Genomic DNA, 24,694 nt, shown 5'->3' on the forward strand with positions numbered 1-24,694 from the left:
TGTTTGACTGTAGGAACCGTGTTCTTTTCTTTGAATGCCTCTTTTTTTCTCCTGGAAACTCTATGTTGATGCCTTTGCCCAAAAAGCTGTACTTTTGTCTCATCTGACCAGAGAACATTCTTCCAAAATGTTTTAGGCTTTTTCAGGTAAGTTTTGGCAAACTCCAGCCTGGCTTTTTTATGTCTCGGGGTAAGAAGTGAGGTCTTCCTGGGTCTCCTACCATACAGTCCCTTTTCATTCAGACGCCGACGGATAGTACAGGTTGACACTGTTGTACCCTTGGACTGCAGGGCAGCTTGAACTTGTTTGGATGTTAGTCGAGGTTCTTTATCCAACATGCGCACAATCTTGCGTTGAAATCTCTTGTCAATTTTTCTTTTCCGTCCACATCTAGGGAGGTTAGCCAGAGTGCCATGGGCTTTAAATTTCTTGACACTGCGCACGGTAGACACAGGAACATTCAGGTCTTTAGAGATGGACTTGTAGCCTTGAGATTGCTCATGCTTCCTCACAATTTGGTTTCTCAAGTCCTCAGACAGTTCTTTGGTCTTCTTTCTTTTCTCCATGCTCAATGTGGTACACACAAGGACACAGGACAGAGGGTGAGTCAACTTTAATCCATGTCAACTGGCTGCAAGTGTGATTTAGTTATTGCCAACATCTGTTAGGTGCCACAGGTACGTTACAGGTGCTTTTAATTACACAAATTAGAGAAGCATCACATGATTTTTCGAACAGTGCCAATACTTTTGTCCACCCTCTTTTTTATGTTTGGAGTGGAATTATATCAAATTTGGCTTTAGGACAATTCTTTTTGTGTTTTTTCATTTAAGACAAATTAAATGAAGATATTAATACCAAAGAATTTGTGTTTACAATCATTTTCAGGAAGAAACTGAGTATTATCTGACAGAATTGCAGGGGTGTCAATACTTTTGGCCACAACTGCATGATGCCGCGTTTGTTTTTTAATCAACTACCTCAGTGATCCTACTTAGTGATCTAACTACATTTAAAGAGGCCACACCTTCAATCATTTCACACATAAGGTTGCTCTACCTGAAACCATTGGTTGAATTGTATTTGTACGAGCTACATCGTTTATACCCACTATTTTAACAACCCTATCAAGTGATTAAGCTCTATTTAACTGCACCTTTATTCTTCTCACACGCTTTGTGAGACTACTTGCATCATTGTATATTTTTGTATTAGCACATACCCTCAAGCGCGGCATCATATACTGTGCATGATTAACTTGTTCCTATGACAGAACTGGCACATTATCTGTCCTGATCCCAGCTGCTGAGGGTTTTTTTTCGCAAGTGAGCGCCAGGTGTGAACCATCAACATGTATGGTAACCAATTATGCCAAATAGGTAAAAAGCTTACAACTGGGTAAGGAACAGCCACACTCTGCTACAAAGGTGTGGTTTAGAAGACAGTTTTACGTCACAGCTCATACTCCATGACAAGACACAGCAATAAGACACAAGGTAGTCATACTGCATCAGCAATGTCTCTTCCAGACAAAGATTTAAAAGCTGACTAGGGTTTCAAGATGTACTGATCAAGTCCAGGAAAGGTGGTGCAACAGATAAAAGACACATCATGCTTACATTCCTTCAAAATACAACAGTATCATCAGCTCAAAAGTGTCTACAACCAGTGGGACCCAGCTACACTTATCAACTATTTGCAGAAGTCTGGCCAAAAGTGGTCTTCATAGAAGAATTGTTGCCAAAAAACCCTACCTTCAACACAGAAACCTTTACAACAGGACAACAACCCTTAATGTACAGCTGATTTCATTAAGAACTATCTCCAACATAAGGAAGGACAAAGAAACCTAGAAGTGATAATATGACCCCATCGTCTAACCTCCTCCCCCCAGCCATGATCTCATCTACAGGTAATCTGTGGTTAATTCTCCAAGATGTTTGAAACAACTTCCCTTACAAGTTTCATCAAAAATTGTGTGCAAGTGCGCCTAGAAGAATTGATGCTGTTTTGAAGACAAAAGGCTGGTCACACCAAATGTTGGTTTGATTTAGATTTTGTTCATTCCCTTTACATTTTGTTTATTGATAAAAATAAACTATTAACACGTCTGTTTTTGAAAGCATTCTTACTTTGCTGCCTTTTTTCCACACTTGCCTGTTTGCGCAATGTGCAGTTGCGGAAACAATTTGCAATTTTTGGTTGTTTTTCGTCAGCTTGAAGAAGCTCTGGCAAAATGGATGGTGCAGGGGAGGAAATGTGATGGGCTAAGACTTGACTACCCCAGACCATCAAATTCTTTAATAGTGCCTAAGCTTCTTACACCAGAAATATTACTCAAGTCTCTAACTGACTACAGTAACATTTCCGGTGAGGCACGTGCAAGTGCGCACTATTCATAAGATTCATTGAATTAATTTAGTAGCTTGTGTCTCTGAATAAATTTGGGGCATCTTATTCCTTCTTGGCCCTCATTAAGCCTGACATGTGGGTCACCAGTGTTAAAGATTAATTCGAGATTCTTGACAGAGAACATGTTTTTGTTATTGATATAAACTAATAAACTACATTGACCTGATATGCTCATCTGCCATAATCTTTTGGTTTACATTTTAAAAGTTTGACTGCTGCTTTTATTTTCCTTTCTCTAGGGGGATCAAGGTGCACCTGGTTTAGATGGCATTCAAGGGATGAAGGTGAGCAAATAAGACAGAGCCTCCAGCTGAAGAACACAATATTATAATTATGGTAGTGCTATTGTGTTGTCACTTTTAATCTGCTGTAGGGTTGATTTATTCTACGGCTTGTTTGACATTTCTATTAATGTGCTAGAAATGCATGTCCTGTCATATCATAAATGTTTAGTGTAAAATTATTATACATATCCTGATCTTTTACCTTGATTTTCATTCTTTGTGCTTATATAACCAGATTAATTATTGCTTCTTTATATGTAAAATCTATATACTCAGTATCTTGCTTGCCTTACCTGGTTTACAAAACGTCTGACAGCCTTGTAGTCTGTTATTATTTACATTATTAACTTCCTACCTGGGCTCCCTATGTGCCCAAGAGGCAGAGCTGTATCTGTCTCTCAGCTAATACAAGTATCCCATCTACGGCTGACCGCTCTACCTAAAAAGCACCATTCTTAGACTCCTATACAGTCTCAAGACAAATAGATCACTGGACATAGTTTTTTCTAACATTCCTCCCCTTCACCACAAATAGGCAGGGAATAACATGGTAGTTTGCACTATTTAATATCACAGTATAAACTGTAAAATAATTATATGTTTAATGAATGCCATTATAGACTATGGGTGATATAGCATCTGACAGTAGCTTCCACTAAACATATATATACTGTATGGATTTTTATATAATTGGAGCTTCGGTGACAGACAGCAGGAGTCAATTCTTCTATAAAATAATAAAAGCTGGGTGACAACTCCCTCACTTCCTTAAACTATTATTCCACCATGAGCTGTAACAAGCATGTCCTTTCAGACAACTATTTCAGGCATCAGCTGGATCCTGAGTTTTGTGCGGGAGGGGAGAAAAAGTTGTCTATACTTTGTATGTGAAGGATTACAAGTCCCAGTTTTACCACTTGACTTCGGCCTGGTTACATAAATTTAGTCACCTAAAAAGGTTGTAGAGCAGCAAGAACATGGAGAAGGACTGTTGTCTGAGCCTGCAGGAAGACCATCTTCCTCGAAGACCAAGGTCTGGTCCAGAAGACAACGGCTTTGGTACCGCTGTCCAAATCAAGGAAACTGGATTTGGAAGCAGATGTTTGTACTGTCACAGGAGAGCAAGTTGAAGCCTGTGTGGAATACTGTTTAGCAAAGTGAATCAGGAGCCATGTGCTGGGGGTTCCATTATCTGAGGTGAGGGGTTGATCATACAAATAAAGCTGACTGTAACTAGCTGCTAGTGTGTAGTGAGCCAGGAGTCCCTTGACTCATCTCCCTTGACTTTCCCATATACAGGATCACTCAACTGGCTGAGCACTCCTATGTTCTCTATAAAATAGCCACTGCCAGACATCTCTGGTGGCAGCTTTTCTTTTAAAGAACAATAGGATTGGCAGTCTGAAATCAGATATGCAGGATCTTTCTGTCCTCCGACATCATCTGCTGGGGGAAAATTTTGGTGGTACTTTATACATTAGACCAGTGGCGTAACTACAAAGTTATGGGCCCAGTGCAAAGTTTCAAATGGGCCCCCCCAATGCCAAAATACACACACATCTCCGCTCCATACACCTCATACACGCACGGCTCCATACACCTCGTACACATGCGGCTCCGCTCCATACACCTCGTATACGCTACGCTCTGCTCCATACACCTCATATATGCTACGCTCTGCTCCATACACCTTGTATATGCTGTGCTCTGTACACCTTGTACACGCTCGGCTCCACTCCGTACACACACGGCTCCGCTCCGTACACTTTGTACGCACGCGGCTTCTCTCCATACAGTTCGTACGCACGCGGTTTCTCTCCGTACACTTCATACGCACGCGGCTTCTCTCCGGACACTTCGTACGCACGCGGCTCCGCTTTGTACACACACGGCTCCGCTCACCTCGTACACACACGGCTGTGCTCCATACACCTCGTACACACACGGTTCCGTACACCTCATACACACATGGCTCCGCTCCGTACACCTCGTACACACACGGCTCCACTCCATACACCTCATACACACTCGGGTCCGCTCTGTACACCTCGTACACACACGGCTCTGCTCTGTACACCTCGTACATACACAGCTCCGCTCTGTACACCTCATACACACATGGCTCCGCTCCGTACACCTCATACACATACAGCTCCGCTCTGTACACTACGTACACACATGGCTCCGCTCCGTACACCTCGTACACACGGCTCCTCTCCATACACCTCATACACATGGCTCTGCCCCGTACACACACAGCTCTGCTACATCCATCCTGTAAACCCCTCCTGACCCCTCACATAAACTTACCCTCTCCCAGCACCATGACAACCAGCACAGCAGAGTCCTGCATACAGAGGCTCCTGATCATGTGACCCCCTGACTCCTCCCCTCCTGTGACCTCATCACAGGTCCTGTGCGCACAGAGTAGCCAATTGCAGCCTGGCTGACAGCCAATCAAAGAACGGAGCTGAACAGTCAATGAGCGACTGCAGCTCCGCGATCAGGCACCTAAGGACCCCGGGCCCCATCGCAGCTGCGACCCCTGCGACCGCAGTAGTCCCGCCCCTGCATTAGACTGTTGGAAAGCACATCAATATTCACAGGCTCATCCAATGTTGTTGTAATGTATATGTGGGACTTAACAAGTAGAAACTGTCCAAAGAAGACAACCTCTTGAAACAAACTTTAGGCAAGAAAGTACATGAACTAACGTTAGCTAGTTACAACTACTGGTTTTGAGGTAGAAATAAAACTCTTCACAACCAAACTACAGTTCACGGTTTATTTATGCCTGGTGATAAACTGTCGCTTCTAAAAATGCCAACTCTGAACACCAAATACCAGTACATCATTGCTGTCTGGAAAGCTTCCAATTGATGTGGAAACCTCAGGGAAGTCCTGTGTGTGCAGTGCAAATTAGTGCTATTCACTTTTAATGCTTTTTTTCTGGAGATATTTAGGAGCAAATATGTCATGAGAATATACATTTAACAGTTCACTATTCTGGCCATTAACCCTTGGTATAATTTTTGTGTAATGATGGTAGTACATGCTTTGTTTTGATAGGGAGATCAAGGAGAAAATGGGGAGAAGGTAAGTAGTTCTGTTAGCTGTTGTTATTATTAGGCTACAAACATGATTTGATATGCTCACAGATAGGAATTTCTTAATAATTGTAATAATAATGGTGGTATTAGACTCTAACCAAAAGTATAGCGATCGCATGATCACCATTTTATAGACCAAGCTGACTAATGATGTTAGCAAGTAGGGGAGAAACATGAATTGAACTCATTGCAAATTGTGAGCATTTCTTTAGTCATGGTCAAGTGAGACATCCACAAATCAGACGTTTACTACCATTGTGTTACTTGCTGCCTAATCTACTGATTTACTACACATTTTCATGTTATATAGTATTATGGATTTTCAGATCGATAGATAGAAAAATAAAGAGGAGGCAGCACTCTGAAAGACCGTGTAGCTGAAAAAGTGGACTTTAATTAACCCATGTAGCCACATGGCTAAAGTCTACTTTTTCTACTGCACAGTCTACTGGAGTGCTGCATCCTCTTTGTTTTTTACATTTATAAAAAATATTTGGATTTTTGATCAGCAGCAGTCCTTGCACGTGAAAGTACAACTGTCTAAAGCTGTTCAATAATTTTTCTATACAGACAGACTGAGAGAGATAATAGATGGTTACCATGGCTTGCAAAAGTATTTACCCCCTTGGCATTTTTCCTGTTTTGCTACCTTACAACCTTGAATTTCACTGGGGGATTTTTAGGGTTTGCATCAGTTCATGGAAAGACCATGCCTACAACTGTGAATATTTTTTTTGAAGCAAACAACAAATAGGATGAAATAACTGAAAATTTATTGTGCACAAGTAATCACCCCCCTAAAGCAAATACTTTGAAGAGCCTCCTTTTGCAGCAACTACAGCTGCAAGTCACTTTGGATAAGTCAATATGAGCTTTCCACATCTTGCAACTGGTATTTTCACCTTTTCCTCAGCCAAAACTGCTCCAGTTCCTTCAGGTTAAATGGTTTCTTCTGGTGAACAGCAATCTTCAAGTTTGACCACAGATTCTAAATTGGATAAAGGTCTGGGCTTTGATTAGGCCATTTTAAAACATTTACATGTTTCCCCTTAAACCACTTGAGTGTTACTTTAGCAGTATGCTTTGAGTCATTGTCTTGTTGGAAGGTGAACCTCCATCCTAGTCTCAAATCAATGACAGACTGAAACGGGTTTTGCTAAAGAATATCCCTGTATTTTGCAACAACTATTTTCCCCGCGATTCGGACCATTTTCACTGTCCCCGCTGCCAAAAGACAGCATGATGCTGCCACCACCATGTTTCACTGTGTGGATGCTGTTCTTGGGGTGATGAGCTGTGTTGGTTTGATGCCATACATAGCATTTACATTAGTGGCCAAAAAGTTAAATTTTGGTCTCATTTGACCACATGTCTTTTTGCAAACTCAAAACGAGCTTTACAATTTTTGTGTGTAAGTAAAGGCATTTTTCTGTCCATTCTTCCATAAAGGCCACCTCTATGGAGTGTACGGATCATTGTTGTCATATGGACAGATACTCCAGTCTCTGCTTGGGAACTCTGCATCTCCTTCAGGGTTACCTTTGGTTTCTGTGCTGCCTCGCTGGTTAATGCCCTCTTTGCCCGGCTGAGAGTTTTGGTGGGTGGCCCTCTCTTGGCATGTACAGTACAGACCAAAAGTTTGGACACACCTTCTCATTCAAAGAGTTTTCATTATTTTCATGACTATGAAAATTGTGGATTCACTCTGAAGGCATCAAAACTATGAATTAACACATGTGGAATTATATAATTAACAAAAAAGTATAAAACAACTGAAAATATGTCTTATATTCTAGGTTCTTCAAAGTATCCACCTTTTGCTTTGATTGCTGCGTTGCACACTCTTGGCATTCTCTTGTTGTGCTTCAAGAGGTAGTCACCAGAAATGGTCTTCCAACAGTCATGAAGGAGTTCCCAGAGATGCTTAGCACTTGTTGGCCGTTTTGACTTCACTCTGCGGTCCAGCTCACCCCAAACAATCTCGATTGGGTTCAGGTCTGGTGACTGTGGAGGCCAGGTCATCTGGCGTAGCACCCCATCACTCACCTTCTTGGTCAAATAGCCCTTACACAGCCTGGAGGTGTGTTTGGGGTCATTGTCCTGTTGAAAAATAAATGATGGTCCAATTAAACGCAAACCGGATGGAATAGCATGCCGCTGCAAGATGCTGTGGTAGCCATGCTGGTTCAATATGCCTTCAATTTTGAATAAATCCCCAACAGTGTCACCAGCAAAGCACCCCCACACCATCACACCTCCTCTTCCATGCTTCACGGTGGGAACCAGGCATGTAGAGTCCATCCGTTCACCTTTTCTGCGTCGCACAAAGACACGGTGGTTGAAACCAAAGATCTTACATTTGGACTCCTCAGACCAAAGCACAGATTTCCACTGGTCTAATATCCATTCCTTGTGTTCTTTAGCCCAAACAAGTCTCTTCTGCTTGTTGCCTGTCCTTAGCAGTGGTTTCCTAGCTGCTATTTTAGCATGAAGGCCAGCTGCACAAAGTCTCCTCTTAACAGTTGTTGTAGAGATGTGTCTGCTGCTAGAACTCTGTGTGGCATTGACCTGGTCTCTAATCTGAGCTGCTGTTAACCTGCAATTTCTGAGGCTGGTGACTTGGATGAACCTATCCTCCGCAGTAGAGGTGACTCTTGGTTTTCCTTTCCTGGGGCGGTCCTCATGTGAGCCAGTTTCTTTGTAGCGCCTGATGGTTTTTGCCACTGCACTTGGGGACACTTTCAAAGTTTTCCCAATTTTTTGGACTGACTGACATTCATTTCTTAAAGTAATGATGGCCACGCGTTTTTCTTTACTTAGCTGCTTTTTTCTTGCCATAATACAAATTCTAGCAGTTTATTCAATAGGACTATCAGCTGTGTATCCACCAGACTTCTGCACAACACAACTGATGGTCCCAACCCCATTTATAAGGCAAGAAATCCCACTTAATTAACCTGACAGGGCACACCTGTGAAGTGAAAACCATTTCCGGTGACTACCTCTTGAAGCTCATCAAGAGAATGCCAAGAGTGTGCAAAGCAGTAATCAAAGCAAAAGGTGGCTACTTTGGAGAACCTAGAATATAAGACATATTTTCAGTTGTTTCACACTTTTTTGTTAATTATATAATTCCACATGTTTTAATTCATAGTTTTGATGCCTTCAGAGTGAATCTAGAATTTTCATAGTCATGAAAATAAAGAAAACCCTTTGAATGAGAAGGTGTGTCCAAACTTTTGGTCTGAACTGTATGTCGTGGTGCCAAATTCTTTCCATTTGATAATAATGCATTTGATGGTGCTGCTGGGAATCATCAGAGATTGGAATATTTTTTTATAACTCAATCCTGACTTGTACTTCTCAACAACTTTGTCCCTTTGTGTGGAGATCTCCTTGGCCTTTATGGTGTTGTTTGGTTAGTGGTGCCTCTTAAAGGTGTGTATATACTGTGACATTTAAATTGCACACAGGTGGACTTCCTTTCACTAAGCATGTGATTTATGAAGGTAATTGTTTGCACCATAATTTTTTAGGGGCTTCATAGCAAAAGGGGTGAATACAAATGCACATTCCAATTTTTAATATTTGGATCCCATAAATGTAATTTATGCCTATATTTTTCCAACTTCTCCAAGTTAGACTATTTAGTGTTGTTGCTAGAGTTGAGCGATACCGTCCGATACTTCAAAGTATCGTATCGGATGGTATCGGCCGATCTTTAAAAAAAGTATCGGTATCGCCGATTCCGATACCGGAAGTCCCATTCAAGTCTATGGGACTTCCGGTATCGGAATAAGAAAAACCCTTTCCTGCCCTTGTACAGCCTCTCTGGGGTCTGTACGGGCCTTTCGGGGGGCTGTGCCGGCCTGCCAGGGGGTCTGTGCAGGCTCCGGTGGTCTGTGCCGGCCTGCCGGTGGTCTGTGCAGGCTCCGGGGGGCTGTGCCGGCCTGCCGGGGGGCTGTGCCGGCCTGCCGGGGAGCTGTGCAGGCTCCGGGGGGCTGTGCCGGCCTGCCGGTGGTCTGTGCAGGCTCCGGGGGTCTGTGCAGGCATCGTCCGATGGGACTACAAGTCCCATCGGGCGATGCCTGCTACCATGACAGTGATTGACACATTAGCCAATGATGGGACAGTAGTAGTCCCATCATCCGGCTAATGTGTTAAATGTAAAAAAAAAAAAAAAAAAAAAAATTACATGCTACATACATACAACATGCATACTACATACATGCTACATTCATACTACATACTACATACATGCTACATTCATACTACATACATACTACATATATACTACATGCATGCTACATACATACTACATACATACTACATATATACTACATACATACTACATGCATGCTACATGCATGCTACATGCTACATACAGAACACATATATACTACATGCATGCTACATACATACTACATGCTACATACTACATATATACTACATGCATGCTACATACTACATGCTACATACATACTACATATATACTACATGCATGCTACATACATACTGCATGCTACATGCATGCTACATACATACTACATACATACTACATGCTACATACATACTACATGCATACTACATGCATGCTACATACATACTACATGCTACATACATACTATATATACTACATACATACTACATACATACTACATGCTACATACATACTACATATATACTACATGCTACATACATACTACATACATACTACATGCTACATACATACTACATGCTACATACATACTATATATACTACATACATACTACATGCTACATACATACTACATGCTACATACATACCATATACATACTACATGCATGCTACATACATACTACATGCTACATACATACTACATATATACTACATGCATGCTACATACATACTACATGCTACATACATACTACATATATACTACATGCATACAATACATTCATACAATACATACATAGACATACAGTACATATAACATAGAGTAACATACTTACCAATACTTGTCACATTGTTCCCCGAAGCCATTGTCTTTCCGGAATAAATATTAACATAACAAACCACAAAAATACTCACCCACGATCCGAAGCAGTCCACGAGTGTGTCCCACGACGATCTTGGGTAGAGAACTGCAGCATCAGATGATGCTGCCGTTCTCTACGGGCTGCAGGAATCCAATGACGGAAGGTAGGTATCCTTCCGCACTGTATTCCTCCACCACTTAAAAAAAAAAAAAGTCCCTAGTCTCACTTTATGCCATTGCTGTGTGGGAATTTCCCACACAGCAATGGCATAAAGTGAGACTAGGGACTTTTTTTTTTTTTAAGTGGCGGAGGAATACAGTGCGGAAGGATACCTACCTTCCGTCATTGGATTCCTGCAGCCCGTAGAGAACGGCAGCATCATCTGATGCTGCAGTTCTCTACCCAAGATCGTCGTGGGACACACTCGTGGACTGCTTCGGATCGTGGGTGAGTATTTTTGTGGTTTGTTATGTTAATATTTATTCCGGAAAGACAATGGCTTCGGGGAACAATGTGACAAGTATTGGTAAGTATGTTACTCTATGTTATATGTACTGTATGTCTATGTATGTATTGTATGTATGTAGTATATATGTGGTATGTATGTAGTATGTATGTAGCATGCATGTAGTATATATGTAGTATGTATGTAGCATGCATGTAGTATATATGTAGCATGTATGTAGTATGTATGTGGTATGTATGTAGCATGTAGTATGTATGTAGCATGCATGTAGCATGCATGTAGCATGCATGTAGTATGTATGTAGTATGTATGTAGCATGCAGTATGTATGTAGCATGTATGTAGTATGTATGTAGCATGTATGTAGTATGTATGTAGCATGTATGTAGTATGTATGTAGTATGTATGTAGCATGCATGTAGTATGTATGTAGCATGTAGTATATATGTAGTATGTATGTAGCATGTATGTAGTATGTATGTAGTATATATGTAGTATGTATGTAGCATGTAGTATGTATGTAGCATGCATGTAGTATGTATGTAGTATTTTTTTTTTTTTTTTTTTTAACATTTAACACATTAGCCGGATGATGGGACTACTACTGTCCCATCATTGGCTAATGTGTCAATCACTGTCATGGTAGCAGGCATCGCCCGATGGGACTTGTAGTCCCATCGGACGATGCTTGCACAGACCCCCGGACATCAGCACAGCCCCCCGGCAGGCCGGCACAGCCCCCCGGCAGGCCGGTACAGACCCCCACAGGGTGCACAGCCCCCCGGCAGGCCGGCACAGCCCCCCGGCAGGCCGGCAGAGACCCCGGGCAGTCCACACAGCCCCCCGGCAGGCCGGCACAGCCCCCCGGCAGGCCGGCAGAGACCCCCGGAAGGCCCGAAATGACGGCGCATCATGATGCGCACACACCGCGCATCATGATGACGTCAGGCCGTCAATCAACTGAACTTCCGATTCCGATGCCGAATTCCGATATTGAAAAAATATCGGAAGTCGGTATCGGAATTCCGATACAGCAAGTATCGGCCGATACCCGATACTTGCGGTATCGGAATGCTCAACACTAGTTGTTGCATCACACACAAATCGGATTACAAACATATTTAAACATACTGTAGGTTGTAATGTAACAAAATAGGTTAAAACTCCATGTGAGGTGAATATTTTCGCAAGTCACTGTAAATAGATACATACATGTATAGATAGATGGACGTTTGGAAAGGAAGGCAACATGAAAATGTCAAAATTGTCATACCAATGCTTTGAGATCATTCAGACACTAACTCAGACTTTGATATGCTTCTATGTCCTTTTATTAGATGGACTGTGTGGTTACCACCATCCACAAGCTGTGAACAATAGTCCTATTGTTTTTTATTCATTCTTTAAATCTCGGGTAGCACTTAACAACAGTTTTGCCAAATTTAAATTATAATGAAGAATATACCGTATAGCATTTTGATAATGTATTTATAGTTTACTTGATAATACAAGCAAGCCACTACATAACATAACACTATATAGTGTGCTGTATATTCCCAGTTTGTAAGGTTTAGATGTCTTATAGATGAAAGCAGCATTATTTGGGTCTTTTTGAGTTCAACGATAGATCAAAAACTATTTCATTAAAGTCAATCTGACAAATAATAAATCATAATTCAGAATATTGTATATAAAATTGCACCAAAATGATTGATCAAAAACATAACATGTACGGCTCCAGAATCTCAAATATATTGTGAAAAAAAACCAGACACTAATAGTAAACATGAAGCCAAGTTCACAGTAAGTTGGATTCATTTTACACAATGTTTTTTTCTTGCAGGGTGACATGGGGGAAAGTGGTCCCAAAGGTGAACTAGGAGAAAAGGTAATGCTCCTGCTTCCTTCAAATATCAGAAGCCTATATTTCTTGTTAAGTATGTGACCAACATTAGAGGTTATATAAATTAAAATATCACATATTTCAATGTACTTTTAGAAATATTAGCTTTAATGTAGGTACTGGTGCTCCATTTTTCATCCTTTTGCAGAAAAGCTACCCCCTATAATTAATAAGGAGAACCAATCTCTATATATAAAAACTAGTTGAAGAGCCCGGCGCTGCCCAGGCATAGTAACTAACTGTGGTTAGTTATAGCAAATTATAATTATCCTCCATCCCATAGTCCCATGCCCATATACCCATCATACATATTCGCCATCCCATAGTCGAGTGCCCATATACCATCACACATCCTTCATCTCATAGTCCCATGCCCATATACCCATCATACATAGCCTCCATCCCATATTCCCGTGCCCATATACCCGTCATACATATCCGCCATCCCATAGTCTCGTGCCCATTTACCCGTCATACATATCCGCCATCCCATAGTCCCGTGCCCGTATACCCGTCATACATATCATCCATCCCATAGTCCAGTGCCCATATACCCATCATACATATCCTCCATCCCATATTCCCGTGCCCATATACCCGTCATACATATCCGCCATCCAATAGTCTCGTGCCCATTTACCCGTCATACATATCCGCCATCCCATAGTCCCGTGCCCGTATACCCGTCATACATATCATCCATCCCATAGTCCAGTGCCCATATACCCATCAAACATCCTCCATCCCATAGCCCCGTGCCCATATACATATCCTCCATCCCATAGTCCAGTGCCCATATACCCATCACACATCCTCCATCCCATAGTCAACCATTATGACATCATAATGAGCGGCGGGGCTTGCAACCTATGATGACATCAGTGTTGCCATGGCAACCATTATGCCATCATAATGAGGGGCGGGGCTTGATACACACAGACTTTTTCCCCATTATGTAGATAGGGGCAAAATTGTTTGGTGAATTGGAATGCGCGGGGTTAAAATTTCACCTCACAACATAGCTTAGGACGCTCTCGGGGTCCAGACGTGTGACTGTGCCAAATTTTGTGGCTGCAGCTGCGACGGTGCAGATGCCAATCCTGGACATACACACATACATACACACATACATACATACACACACTTGAGATTTATATATTAGTTTAATGTGTGTGTGGGTATCACCAACCAATCACGAATCATCTTTCATTTCACCAGAGCTGTGTAAAAGAAGATGAGCTGTGATTGGTTGCTATGATCAACAGTTTTCCTTGCAACCAATCACTAAGCATCTTTCATTTCACCAGAGCTGTTTAAATGAAGCTGATCTGTGATTGGTTGCTATGAGCAACAGTTTTCCCTCTCCAGAAAACACCTCATCAGACACTGACATGGTGGGAGAAATCTAGCATTCCTGGAAATATAAGCTACCAGCCATTGTGTGCCCCCCAAAAAAGAAGCAGAGAGCACATGACAGAAATGAATCACCCCTTCCATGCCCATATACACATCACACAACCTCCATCCTATAGGCACATCTTCCCTCTTAAAGGGATCATTGGTATGGAAGTCAGGGCAAATCCATCCAGCGCTCTGATACTGACCCCAGGCCTCTCTTAAAGGGATCATTGGTATGGAAGTCAGGGCAAATCCATCCAGTATTTTGGTACTGACTCCAGGCCTCTCTTAAAGGGATCTCTGGTATGGAAGTTAGGGCAAATCCCTCAGCGCTCTGATTCTGACCCCAGGCTTCTATTAAAGGGATCATTGGTATGGAAGTTAGGGCAATTTCATTCAGCGTTCTGGTTCTGACCCCAAGATCTCTTAAAGGGATCCCCTGTATGGAAGTCAGGGCAATTGCCTTCAAACGCTCTGGTACTGACACCAGGCTCTCTTAAAGGGATCTCCTGTGTGGAAGTTAGGGCAAATCCCTCAGCGCTCTGAATCTGACCCCAGGATTCTATTCAAAGGATTATTGGTATGCAAGTCAGGGCAAATCCACTCAGCACTCTGGTTCTGATCCCAGGCCTCTCTTAGGCCGGTTTCACATTCACGCTTTTGAGCGCAGCGACGGCCTGCGCACGGCCGCCGCTAAGCCCCGCCCCCTGCCCCACCTCCACCGGTATCTCCGCCTCCGGGCGCATGACGCTGCATGCGTCGTGCGTCCCCTATCTTCATCACAGAGGGCGCAGGCCGTGCGCAGTGTGTGCACAGTCTGCGTGTGGCGGCGCATGCGTCCTTTTGACGGTGCGCCGAGCAGCTCCAAACGCAACCTGTTGCATTTTGGTTGTGCTCGGCGCACCGTCAAAAGGACGCATGCGCCGCCACACGCAGACTGTGCACACACTGCGCACGGCCTGCGCCCTCTGTGATGAAGATAGGGGACGCACGATGCATGCAGCGTCATGCGCCCGGAGGCGGAGATACCGGTGGAGGCGGGGCAGGGGGCGGGGCTTAGCGGCGGCCGTGCGCAGGCCGTCGCTGCACTCAAAAGCGCGAATGTGAAACCGGCCTAAAAGGGATCCCCAGTATGGAAGTGAAGGCAATTCCACTCTGCGCTTTGGTACTGACCCCAAGCCTCTCTTAAAGGGATCTCCGGTATGGATGTTAGGGTAAATCTCTCAGCGCTCTGATTCTCACCCCAGGCTTCTATTAAAGGGATCCTTGGTATGGAAGTTAGGGCAATTCCACTCAGCGCTCTGGTTCTGACCCCAGGCTGACAGGATGATGTGGGATATTAGGGGTAGTAGTCCGGTGGCTCTGGCTGACAGGATGATGTGGGATATTAGGGGTAGTATTCCGGTGGCTCTGGCTGACGGGATGATGTGGGATAATAGTAGTCTGGTGGCTCTGGCTGACGGGATGATGTGGGATATTAGGGGTAGAAGTCCAGTAGCTCTGGATGACGGGATGATGTGGGATATTATAGTGAATGTGGCTATGCGGAGTGGGGGGGGGCTATACACTTATAATCATTATAATTTGTTATAACTACCTGTAGTTAGTTACTATGCCCGGGCAGCGCTGGCTCTTTAGCTAGTACATTCCATAAAAGTGAAGCAGAACACAAAGAATACAGCAGAATAGATATTTATAAAATATTGTCAGTTACCCAGCTGGCTTAAGCACCCTATTAGCTTAATGTGTATCGGGGCCCCAAACAATTAATTGTCAGAAGATTTAAGGATCCAACATGTCCAAAATTGGATTACCAATTCTTTTTTTCTTCCTGAGATAAGGCTCTGCCAGATGTCAGGCAGCGGCTTGCTCTAAAGGTACTGTCACACTAAGCAATATCACTAGCAATATCGCTATAACTTGAGACGTTATAGCGATATTGCTAGGGACATCGCTCTGTCTGATACTTAACTATGAACCGCTCCACCACTGGTTATCGCTGATCGCGTGAGAATGTCCAGGACTGCTTCTCGTCGTCAGCTTCCTGCGGCGCTTCCTGTGGAGAGACGAGCGACGAGCGTGGAGCCGGGCGGGAGGACGCAGGATCGCCTAGTGTGACAGGTAAGTAGCGACCCCCGTCCCCAGCGACATGCCTGTGTGGCAGCTCACTAGCGACGACTTAGCGATGTACCAGCGATCCTGACCGCGTCATATCGCTGGTCGGGATCGCTGGTACATCGCTAAGTGTGACAGTACCTTTAGAGAGCACAAGAGCTCTCAATAGAGTGAGCAGTCATATGTATAAAAGAGCTGGCCAAGATAGTTGCGGCCAAATGATTAGCCAACTGTTTGGCTGACAATTAGTGTCAGTGCTAGCAATACCGCTAAAGCATCGTCGATTTGGTGACGCAGCAACGATATCGCTAGCGATATCGCTATGTGTGATACTTACCTCGGACCGGCTCCCCCGCTGTCCGTCGATGATCGCGCAGCTCCATTTCTCGTCGGGCGCTTCCTGCTGGCGCCGACTAGCGACGCGTGGACGCGGACGGGAGGACGTGAGGATCGCCGCATCTGAAAGGTAAGTAATGACCGCTGTATCGCTATGAGATCTGCCTGTGTGGCAGCTCACTAGCGACCATTTAGCAATGCACCAGCGATCCTGACTGGGTTGTATCGTTGTCGGGATCGCTGGTGCATCGCTAAATGTAAAGGGGCCTTTAGGTTATAGCAGTTTAAAAAATGAAAGTTGCTCTGTATTGCCACACTGTATTACCCTCACCCTGTGTTGTCTAAGTAGTATTATGCCCAAGGAGAAGGAACGCAGGCGTTCAGTGGGATGAGCCCTGGTCCATGTGTTCCTTCTAAAGATAGCGAGGCAAGCGGACGAGAGCACACACATGGCCGTTCCTCACCTGTTTTAAAACCTATTGAAATCATGTGGGCCATTCTTAAATTTGAGTTTTACAGTGAATGAAAACAGTCCGCTTCTCTGAACAGTATCTGGTTTGGTTGGTGCTGCCCAAAAAGTTGATTGTCAACAGATTAAGAAATTGACAGACTCCATGGATGGGAGGCTTATGGCTATTATTGAAAAGAAGGGTGGCTACATTGGTCACTGTCTGATATTTTTCAAAACTTCAGAAAAGTATTTTTGTACATTTTTAGTTTTTTAGGGGCATTATTCTCACTATAACTATATAAAAATAAATGAAAACAATGAAATTTATTTTTACGACATGAAAATAAATAATTGAGATGGGAAAATTTGTGTTTTTATTTAGCTGTATAATACTTCTGCACCCTTACAGTTGTCCAATAATTATACACACATAGATATTCTCATAAGGAAGAGAAAACTTAATTTTTATTTCTTTCAGTATCATTTCAGTAAAATTAATCATCAAAAATACAAATTGTCTAATTGTATATAGATATATATATATATATATATATATATATCTGCCAAAAATGACCAGTGTCTATTGTGAATGGTAGGTCCTGTGTTATCATGGTGGATCCTGTGTTATAGAGGTGTTATCATTGTTATAATGCCTCCAATCATAAGGAGCCTTGCTGAAAACTCTTCCTGAAAGGACAGGAAGTATGAGTCTAAAAAAGTCCAGTGGCCAATGTGAAAATTGCAAGATTACTAATTTTGTTTTTCAATAAAGATCACGATATGAAAAAAAGTGACAAAATAAAATACATGTTATTCAAAAACCTGATTTTAAAGAAAATGTGTGTATGTGTATTCATACACTCATATACAGTATATAATTCAATAATTTTAGCAACTATTAGATCAAATATGGTATTTTCATGCTTTCTACAAAACATCTGTTAGAAGAAGTTTATAACACTATGAATTACTTTAGAACGTTGTTAAATAATGGTTAAATCTAGTTGTTACAACGACCAGATGGTTGATGCAATGAAGTAGGTTGTTTCAGGAGGACTTGGCTTTTTGCTCATCTAATATATAAATATCTCTTTGTTATTTTGCATTTTTTCAACTTGGGAGCCTGTGGGTGATGGATAGCCAAGAGATGTCATCCTTCAAAGGCATCCATCACTGCTATGAAGTAAAAGAAAGTAGATTTCGAACATATATGTTTGTTAAAAATAAGTAGACTTGGAATGGCATCTATCGGACGTAGATATTGGTTTGTCATATTTAACATCTCGCTCCACACATCTTGACATATATTGGCTTTAGAAACAAGTTAAGGAAATACACATCTGTAAATTTGGTAAAGTAGGCCAAAATCTCAAACCCTGGATGAAGGTAAATTTATATTTGAATTGTAGAATCTGGTGTCCAAATTCAAAGCTGCTGGATGGGCTTGTCCGGGATCTGTAATATAAGGTTGATAAGGATACAAAACACCTTTTTGATGATATATAGAACAATCTTGAAGTGTTTTTGACTGTATGATGAAGAAACAAAAGCAATGCAATTACCCACAAATGTCTTCTAAGGCATTGCATCACTTATCCTTGTTTAAAAAGCACCTGAACATCTTGATGTTGATAGAAACTGTGCAAAACAATAAAACAAGATGTTGATTAGATTTGCAAAAACTCCATTCTACAAAATAGCTTAACCTTGATTATAGTTAAAAAAGCCATAGTTTGCGGAAACCAACTCCGAATATTAATCTCGGCAGCACTTTTTGTATACACTTAACGACATGCCGCCAAGAATGATAATTTGGAAGAAAGCTTAAAAATAAGTTTACATGACAAACAAGCATTTTTCTTTTTTGCCATGTATTGTTCAGATAAGACATCCAATTATTGTGAACGCAAATTCCTAATATTAGTCCAGTGTAAATGCAACCTAAGTAAACTTTTTTTCATTTTTGTATTCCATAGTTTGCCTTTTTTCAGTAACAAGATACTTAAAGAATTTCCCCAAATTAGCTAAACACTATTTAAACATTCAAATATGACTTTTCCCAAAGCAAGATTCTATATGGTCATGGTTTAAATGGCTGGTAAATTGCTAATTTTCCTTACACTTCAATGAAGGCTCTTGTTTTATAAACTCAGTACAACACAAGTTTAGAGGCTTTAGAGAATGTTTCTAATTTAATCCCTTCATGACTTTGCGATTTTCAGTTTTAGCACTGCTATGTATAGCATAAATTATGATCTCATATGAACACTGGTCATGGGCCGGCAATCACAGGAGGATCAGAATGAAAATCACGGTACTCATCAGCAGACCCCGCTCGATCACATGATGGGTGAGCAGATGGCCGGAGTGTCTAAAGCGCTTCCAGCTGACACATGTTAAATCCTGCAGTGATTGACTGTGGGATTTAACTGGTTAACAGCCGTGGGTGGAGCACTGCAACTGTTAAAGTCACATGGCTGCTAATTAAAGCAGGAAAGATTACATTTTCTAATGTTTAAGTATTACAGGATCTCCTTTTACACTTGTTAATGCAGAATTACTTGTATATATATGACAGATACAGATATTCTCCCACAAAAGTAAGTCCTTATTAGAAATGAGCAGATCTTTTAAAATTTGAATTCACTGAATTATCCCCCAAATATTTGATTTGGGTTCAATGATTTCACGCAAATCTTAATCCTGGTAAGATTGTAATTGCTCAGAAAATTCACATGATGGATAGAACCCTGCAGAGCATAAGAGCTTACACTCCATAACAAAGAGAGATGACCTTGTTTATCATAAGAGCTTACACTGTACAGGAAAGAGGAGGAAAGAGGACCCCACTGGCCATAAAAGCGTACACTCTACAGAAGAGAGTGATGACCCTGCTGACCAAAAGAAAATAACCTCTACAGGTGAGATTGAGAGGACCCTGCTGACCATAAGAGCTTACACTCTACAGGAGAGAGAGAACGCTGCTGACCATAACAGCTCATACTCTACATGAAAAAGAGAGAGCCATGCTGACCATAAGAACCCACAATTTAGAAGAGAAAGAGAGAGATAGAGGGCCTTGCTGACCATAAGAGCTTATACTCTACAGAAGAGAGAAACTTACCCAGTGATCCTGGAGATGAAAAATAACTCTGCTATAGAAACTATACTCCACTGGGAACTGCTGATCTATGATAGCCCAAGTACTGACCACCACTGTACAAGGTATAATCATCCATCAAATGTCATAGCTCCAGCGCATTATAGAAAGGCACACTCAGAAATGCAAAACGATGTTAGCCTGCTCCCTGATGCTTCAGTAGTGTGGGAAATGGTGATGAGCTTTTTTTCTTTTGCTTTTTGGCGAACTGTGCGTCAAATCTCAAACTGTTTGAATTTATGTGAAACTGTGTGGCTCAATCCACTCATCTCTAGACCTTATATCTCTACAGTTTGTAAAACTAGAAGCATTTGTATATATACTAAGACCCCATAGAAGCCTGTGGGTAGTTTATTATACCTCCGATCAACTTTGAGGTTTTACCGAGTCATAATATGGCCACGTGTATATGGCGGTAAAGACATTGTTATTGTTTGTCATGAAATTAACTCATAATTAACATAACTTCACTTATATGATATGATACATGTTACTACCCTGTTCATTTGTGGAACCTGTCTTTTTAAAGGGAATCTGTCAGCTGATTCATGCTGCCTGAACCAGAGTCTGGCTGCTCTAGTGTAGCCGAGTATGTTTTACTCTGAATTGTTGCTGTGTTTTTGAGAAAACATACTTTGACAAACCTACCGGGGACTAAGCATCTTGGATGACTTTTCCAAAGCATGACACTGGCGGCTTCTCCTTGTTCACCTTGATTGACAGGTCTCTCAATATACACACATTTAATATATGTTTTCTCTGAAACGCCGCAGCAATTCATAATACAACATACATGGCTACATGAATCTAATTACAGCTTCCCTTTAAACCAAGTAATCTATTTTTAAAGACATATAGTGATGCTTATATTATTTCCAGCTGTATTTTGTACTAAATGTGAAAAAAGGTTTTTATCAATGTTTCATTTTATTTCTAGAAGTTTTTGATGCCGTGTTTTAGTGCGGGAAATTGTGATATGATAGTTAAAAAAAAGATAATTAAAATTACTTATGCAATTAGTAAGTAAGCAATCCTTCATCTCTGACTTCAATCCAAGGGGTATCTCTATTAATATGTTCATAGCAATGTTTGTAGATATTTCTACCATTTCATGTAAATGTGTCTTGGATTCTACTTTTCGGTTTGATTGTACTACACTGGTCACATTCATACATTATTGCTAATATTCAGGGCTTGTCAAAATGGTAGAAAATGTTTATTGCATTGCTTTGTCTATATAATTAGCCCTGCTGTGGAATGACAATGTAAAACTTCTACTTAATATTAATGAAATGTGCAATTAAGTCACGCAGTGAACTTTGACACAGAAACAAACTCCACTGATTTCAAGTTTGTAACTTGCAAAAACCATGAACTGATAAAACAATAAAGTGCAGCCCCCGGCCTGTGCTACCTTCACATGTAAGAATTTCACAGCTTGTGTCGTTCGCATTTATTTTTTTAAGAATATCGTTAAGACCAATTATTGTTCAGCAGGAAATTACATCTGATTGCTGGGATATTTCCTGCTGAGCATACAAATGAAGTCTTCACATGTTCGGCTACTTTTCAAGCTTCCTGAGCAGTGATTGCATTGGATTAAGGAACCAGAGAGAACATTGGACTATACACACACTTCCATCTCTGACCCCATCTTTATGGGAGCACCTTCAACTTGTTATTGCTGAGTAATGGACCATTGGACTTTGATGGGCTATTGAGTTTACATCTACTGGTGAATATTAGTCGTATGTTATCAATGAAGCACATATACGCATGTATTGACGCCTGGAACCTTTACTTTTATTGCTCTGTGTATTAGGTCTGCACTGATTTTTTTTATATATTTTTAAGCTACTATATGTCAGAGTCTGGTCATTCATACTTCTAGACATTAAGTCATGTATCTCCCCTAAACAAGTAGCTTTTGAGCAAATTATTAAGTGGCTAAACCACTTAAAGTTCTTTAGTTACCCTGTCATAGTACACACACCTATGAATATTAGTTTAAGTAAACCAAAAGTTCAGAATTTGCAGCAATTTTTTGCTCCAAATACTGATGTGTTGGCAGTAATAACGCTGTGTAAAATATGCGCAGGGTTTTTGTATGCATTTTTTCCCCATTCATTAGAATGGATGAAAAAAACGCTGCAAAAAAAAACGCTGGAAGAATTGACATGCTGTATATTTGAAACTGATTTAAATTTGCAACAAAAAATTAAGCACAAGATTTCAGAAATATCATTCACTTTGCTGGTACAGTAAAACTATGCATTTTTATTCCAGGACCAAAAGGCGCAAAGGAATACTCAATGTGTGGCCATACCCATAGATAACCGTTACCTTTATTACTATTTTTAGTTTTAATAACTACTTGTATATCCCATGAATTGATTCCCCATTGACTGGGCAGCCTCTGAGAGTCTCCGACAAACATTCCTTTGATAAGTGATCTGGTCATTTATTCATAAATTTCCAGGAGGAGTATAAGAAGAAGTATTTTTGCTTTATCAGACTGAAGCTGTAACAGTAAACCATCAAATTTGCTATTCTGGGAAATGAGGAATATTAGAAAATGAGCATGCCTCAAAGTTTCTTAGAAATCATTATTTTTTAAAAAGCCACTGTCTGATTATAGGATTCCTTTATAATCGTGTTCTTAAGGTCTATATTTGTTTCCTAAGGGCGATCCAGGATCATCTGCTGCTGGAATAAAGGTCAGGTCTTTCCTCCTGTCAACTTTTAATGCATGTCACTATTTATTAATTTTCATGTTATATTTACCTTACCTTACATATATAATCTGATTATTTCCTTTTGCGGTTTTTGTTACAGGGTGAACCTGGAGAATCGGGCCGCCCAGGACACAAGGTAAAACTTACCGGAACTATATTTGACAAACAGAAAAAGTATTAAATGGGTTGCCCAATTCTTGGCGAACCCTTCTTAAATTCTGTAGTCCCCCTTTTTAAACTGGCACCATTCCAGTGATATTAGCATCTGGTCTCCGGGCCTTCTCTTGACATTGTCACATTAGTGTTCAGGGAATCATTGGGCACTAAAGGTCTGCAGCACTTACATCTCCCAGATGTCCGACTTTCGTCCTAGGATGTATGTAGGAAGGAGCCCATTAGTGGCCGATGATTGGCTGTAGCAATGAAGTGGCATAATATCATGTGAGTGCCAGAAGACCTTAAACCAATCACATAATAGCATATTTATTATTGCAATATAATTACATAAAATCTTCTCCTTGAAATTAATTATGATGTTACTATTAAGCTACATCCACACAACGTTTTTCCGGTCCAAGTGTTGTCAGGGAAAAGAAACTGATATCATGTGGACATCATTAGGGCCAATGTATGTTATTCAGTACAGCTGCTCAGATGACCTTTTTTCTTACATAGATTGAATGTTGACATGAAAAAAATCTCAGTATGAACTATTCTCCTCAGTATTTCAGATGAGAATTGACTATTCAAGTCTGTGGATGCGCAAAAAATCAGATCCCTTACGGATCATCTATACAGTATCCAATTTTTATGGATAGCTTGCCATTGCTATTATAAACTCTATTTGGTCTAATTTTTTTTAAATTGCTGATGTATAAAAACCGATAATATATACAGCAGATGCCATAGAGATAGCTAGGGATGATAATACAGATTAAAATTCTCCTGTGTGAACTTAGCATTACTGTGATGTTTTTAATTAGTTATGACTGATTTTGCTTTTTTTGCTAGCTCCAGTTCTTAAATTAAACTAACCTACGACTGCTGCCGTGTTTGGCTGTTTGCACTGCATGTTGAACTAAGTAATGGTATAACACTTTGCTGTCTATCTCCTTTCTGAGCCAATGAGAACTGTCTACAGTATAAGTATGAATTATAATTCTTACCAACATGCACCAATAAAAGTATCTAAAAGTAGATTAGAAATTATCTATTAATAACCATCCAGCATATATTGAATACATTTTGATCGGTTCAATGGTTTGACAGAAATGTCATAGTCAAAAAATATCTCAGATTTGTTTTC

At 41.1% G+C, this 24,694-nt stretch overlaps 1 protein-coding gene across 1 annotated transcript in view; it reads left to right on the forward strand.

Moving 5' to 3' along the window:
- Positions 1–24,694, forward strand: part of COL25A1 (collagen type XXV alpha 1 chain) — a 288,446-nt gene that overhangs the window by 123,465 nt on the left and 140,287 nt on the right. The window contains exons 11-15 of the mRNA XM_073572140.1: positions 2,652–2,696; positions 5,766–5,792; positions 13,134–13,178; positions 23,338–23,370; positions 23,489–23,524. Of these exons, the coding sequence (XP_073428241.1) occupies positions 2,652–2,696; positions 5,766–5,792; positions 13,134–13,178; positions 23,338–23,370; positions 23,489–23,524 (186 nt within the window). The remainder of the gene's footprint in view (positions 1–2,651; positions 2,697–5,765; positions 5,793–13,133; positions 13,179–23,337; positions 23,371–23,488; positions 23,525–24,694) is intronic.

The sequence above is a fragment of the Dendrobates tinctorius genome, unplaced genomic scaffold, assembly GCF_039654945.1.
Source record: "Dendrobates tinctorius isolate UK_male_01 unplaced genomic scaffold, ASM3965494v1 ptg000030l, whole genome shotgun sequence".
NCBI classification, from domain to species: domain Eukaryota; kingdom Metazoa; phylum Chordata; class Amphibia; order Anura; family Dendrobatidae; genus Dendrobates; species Dendrobates tinctorius.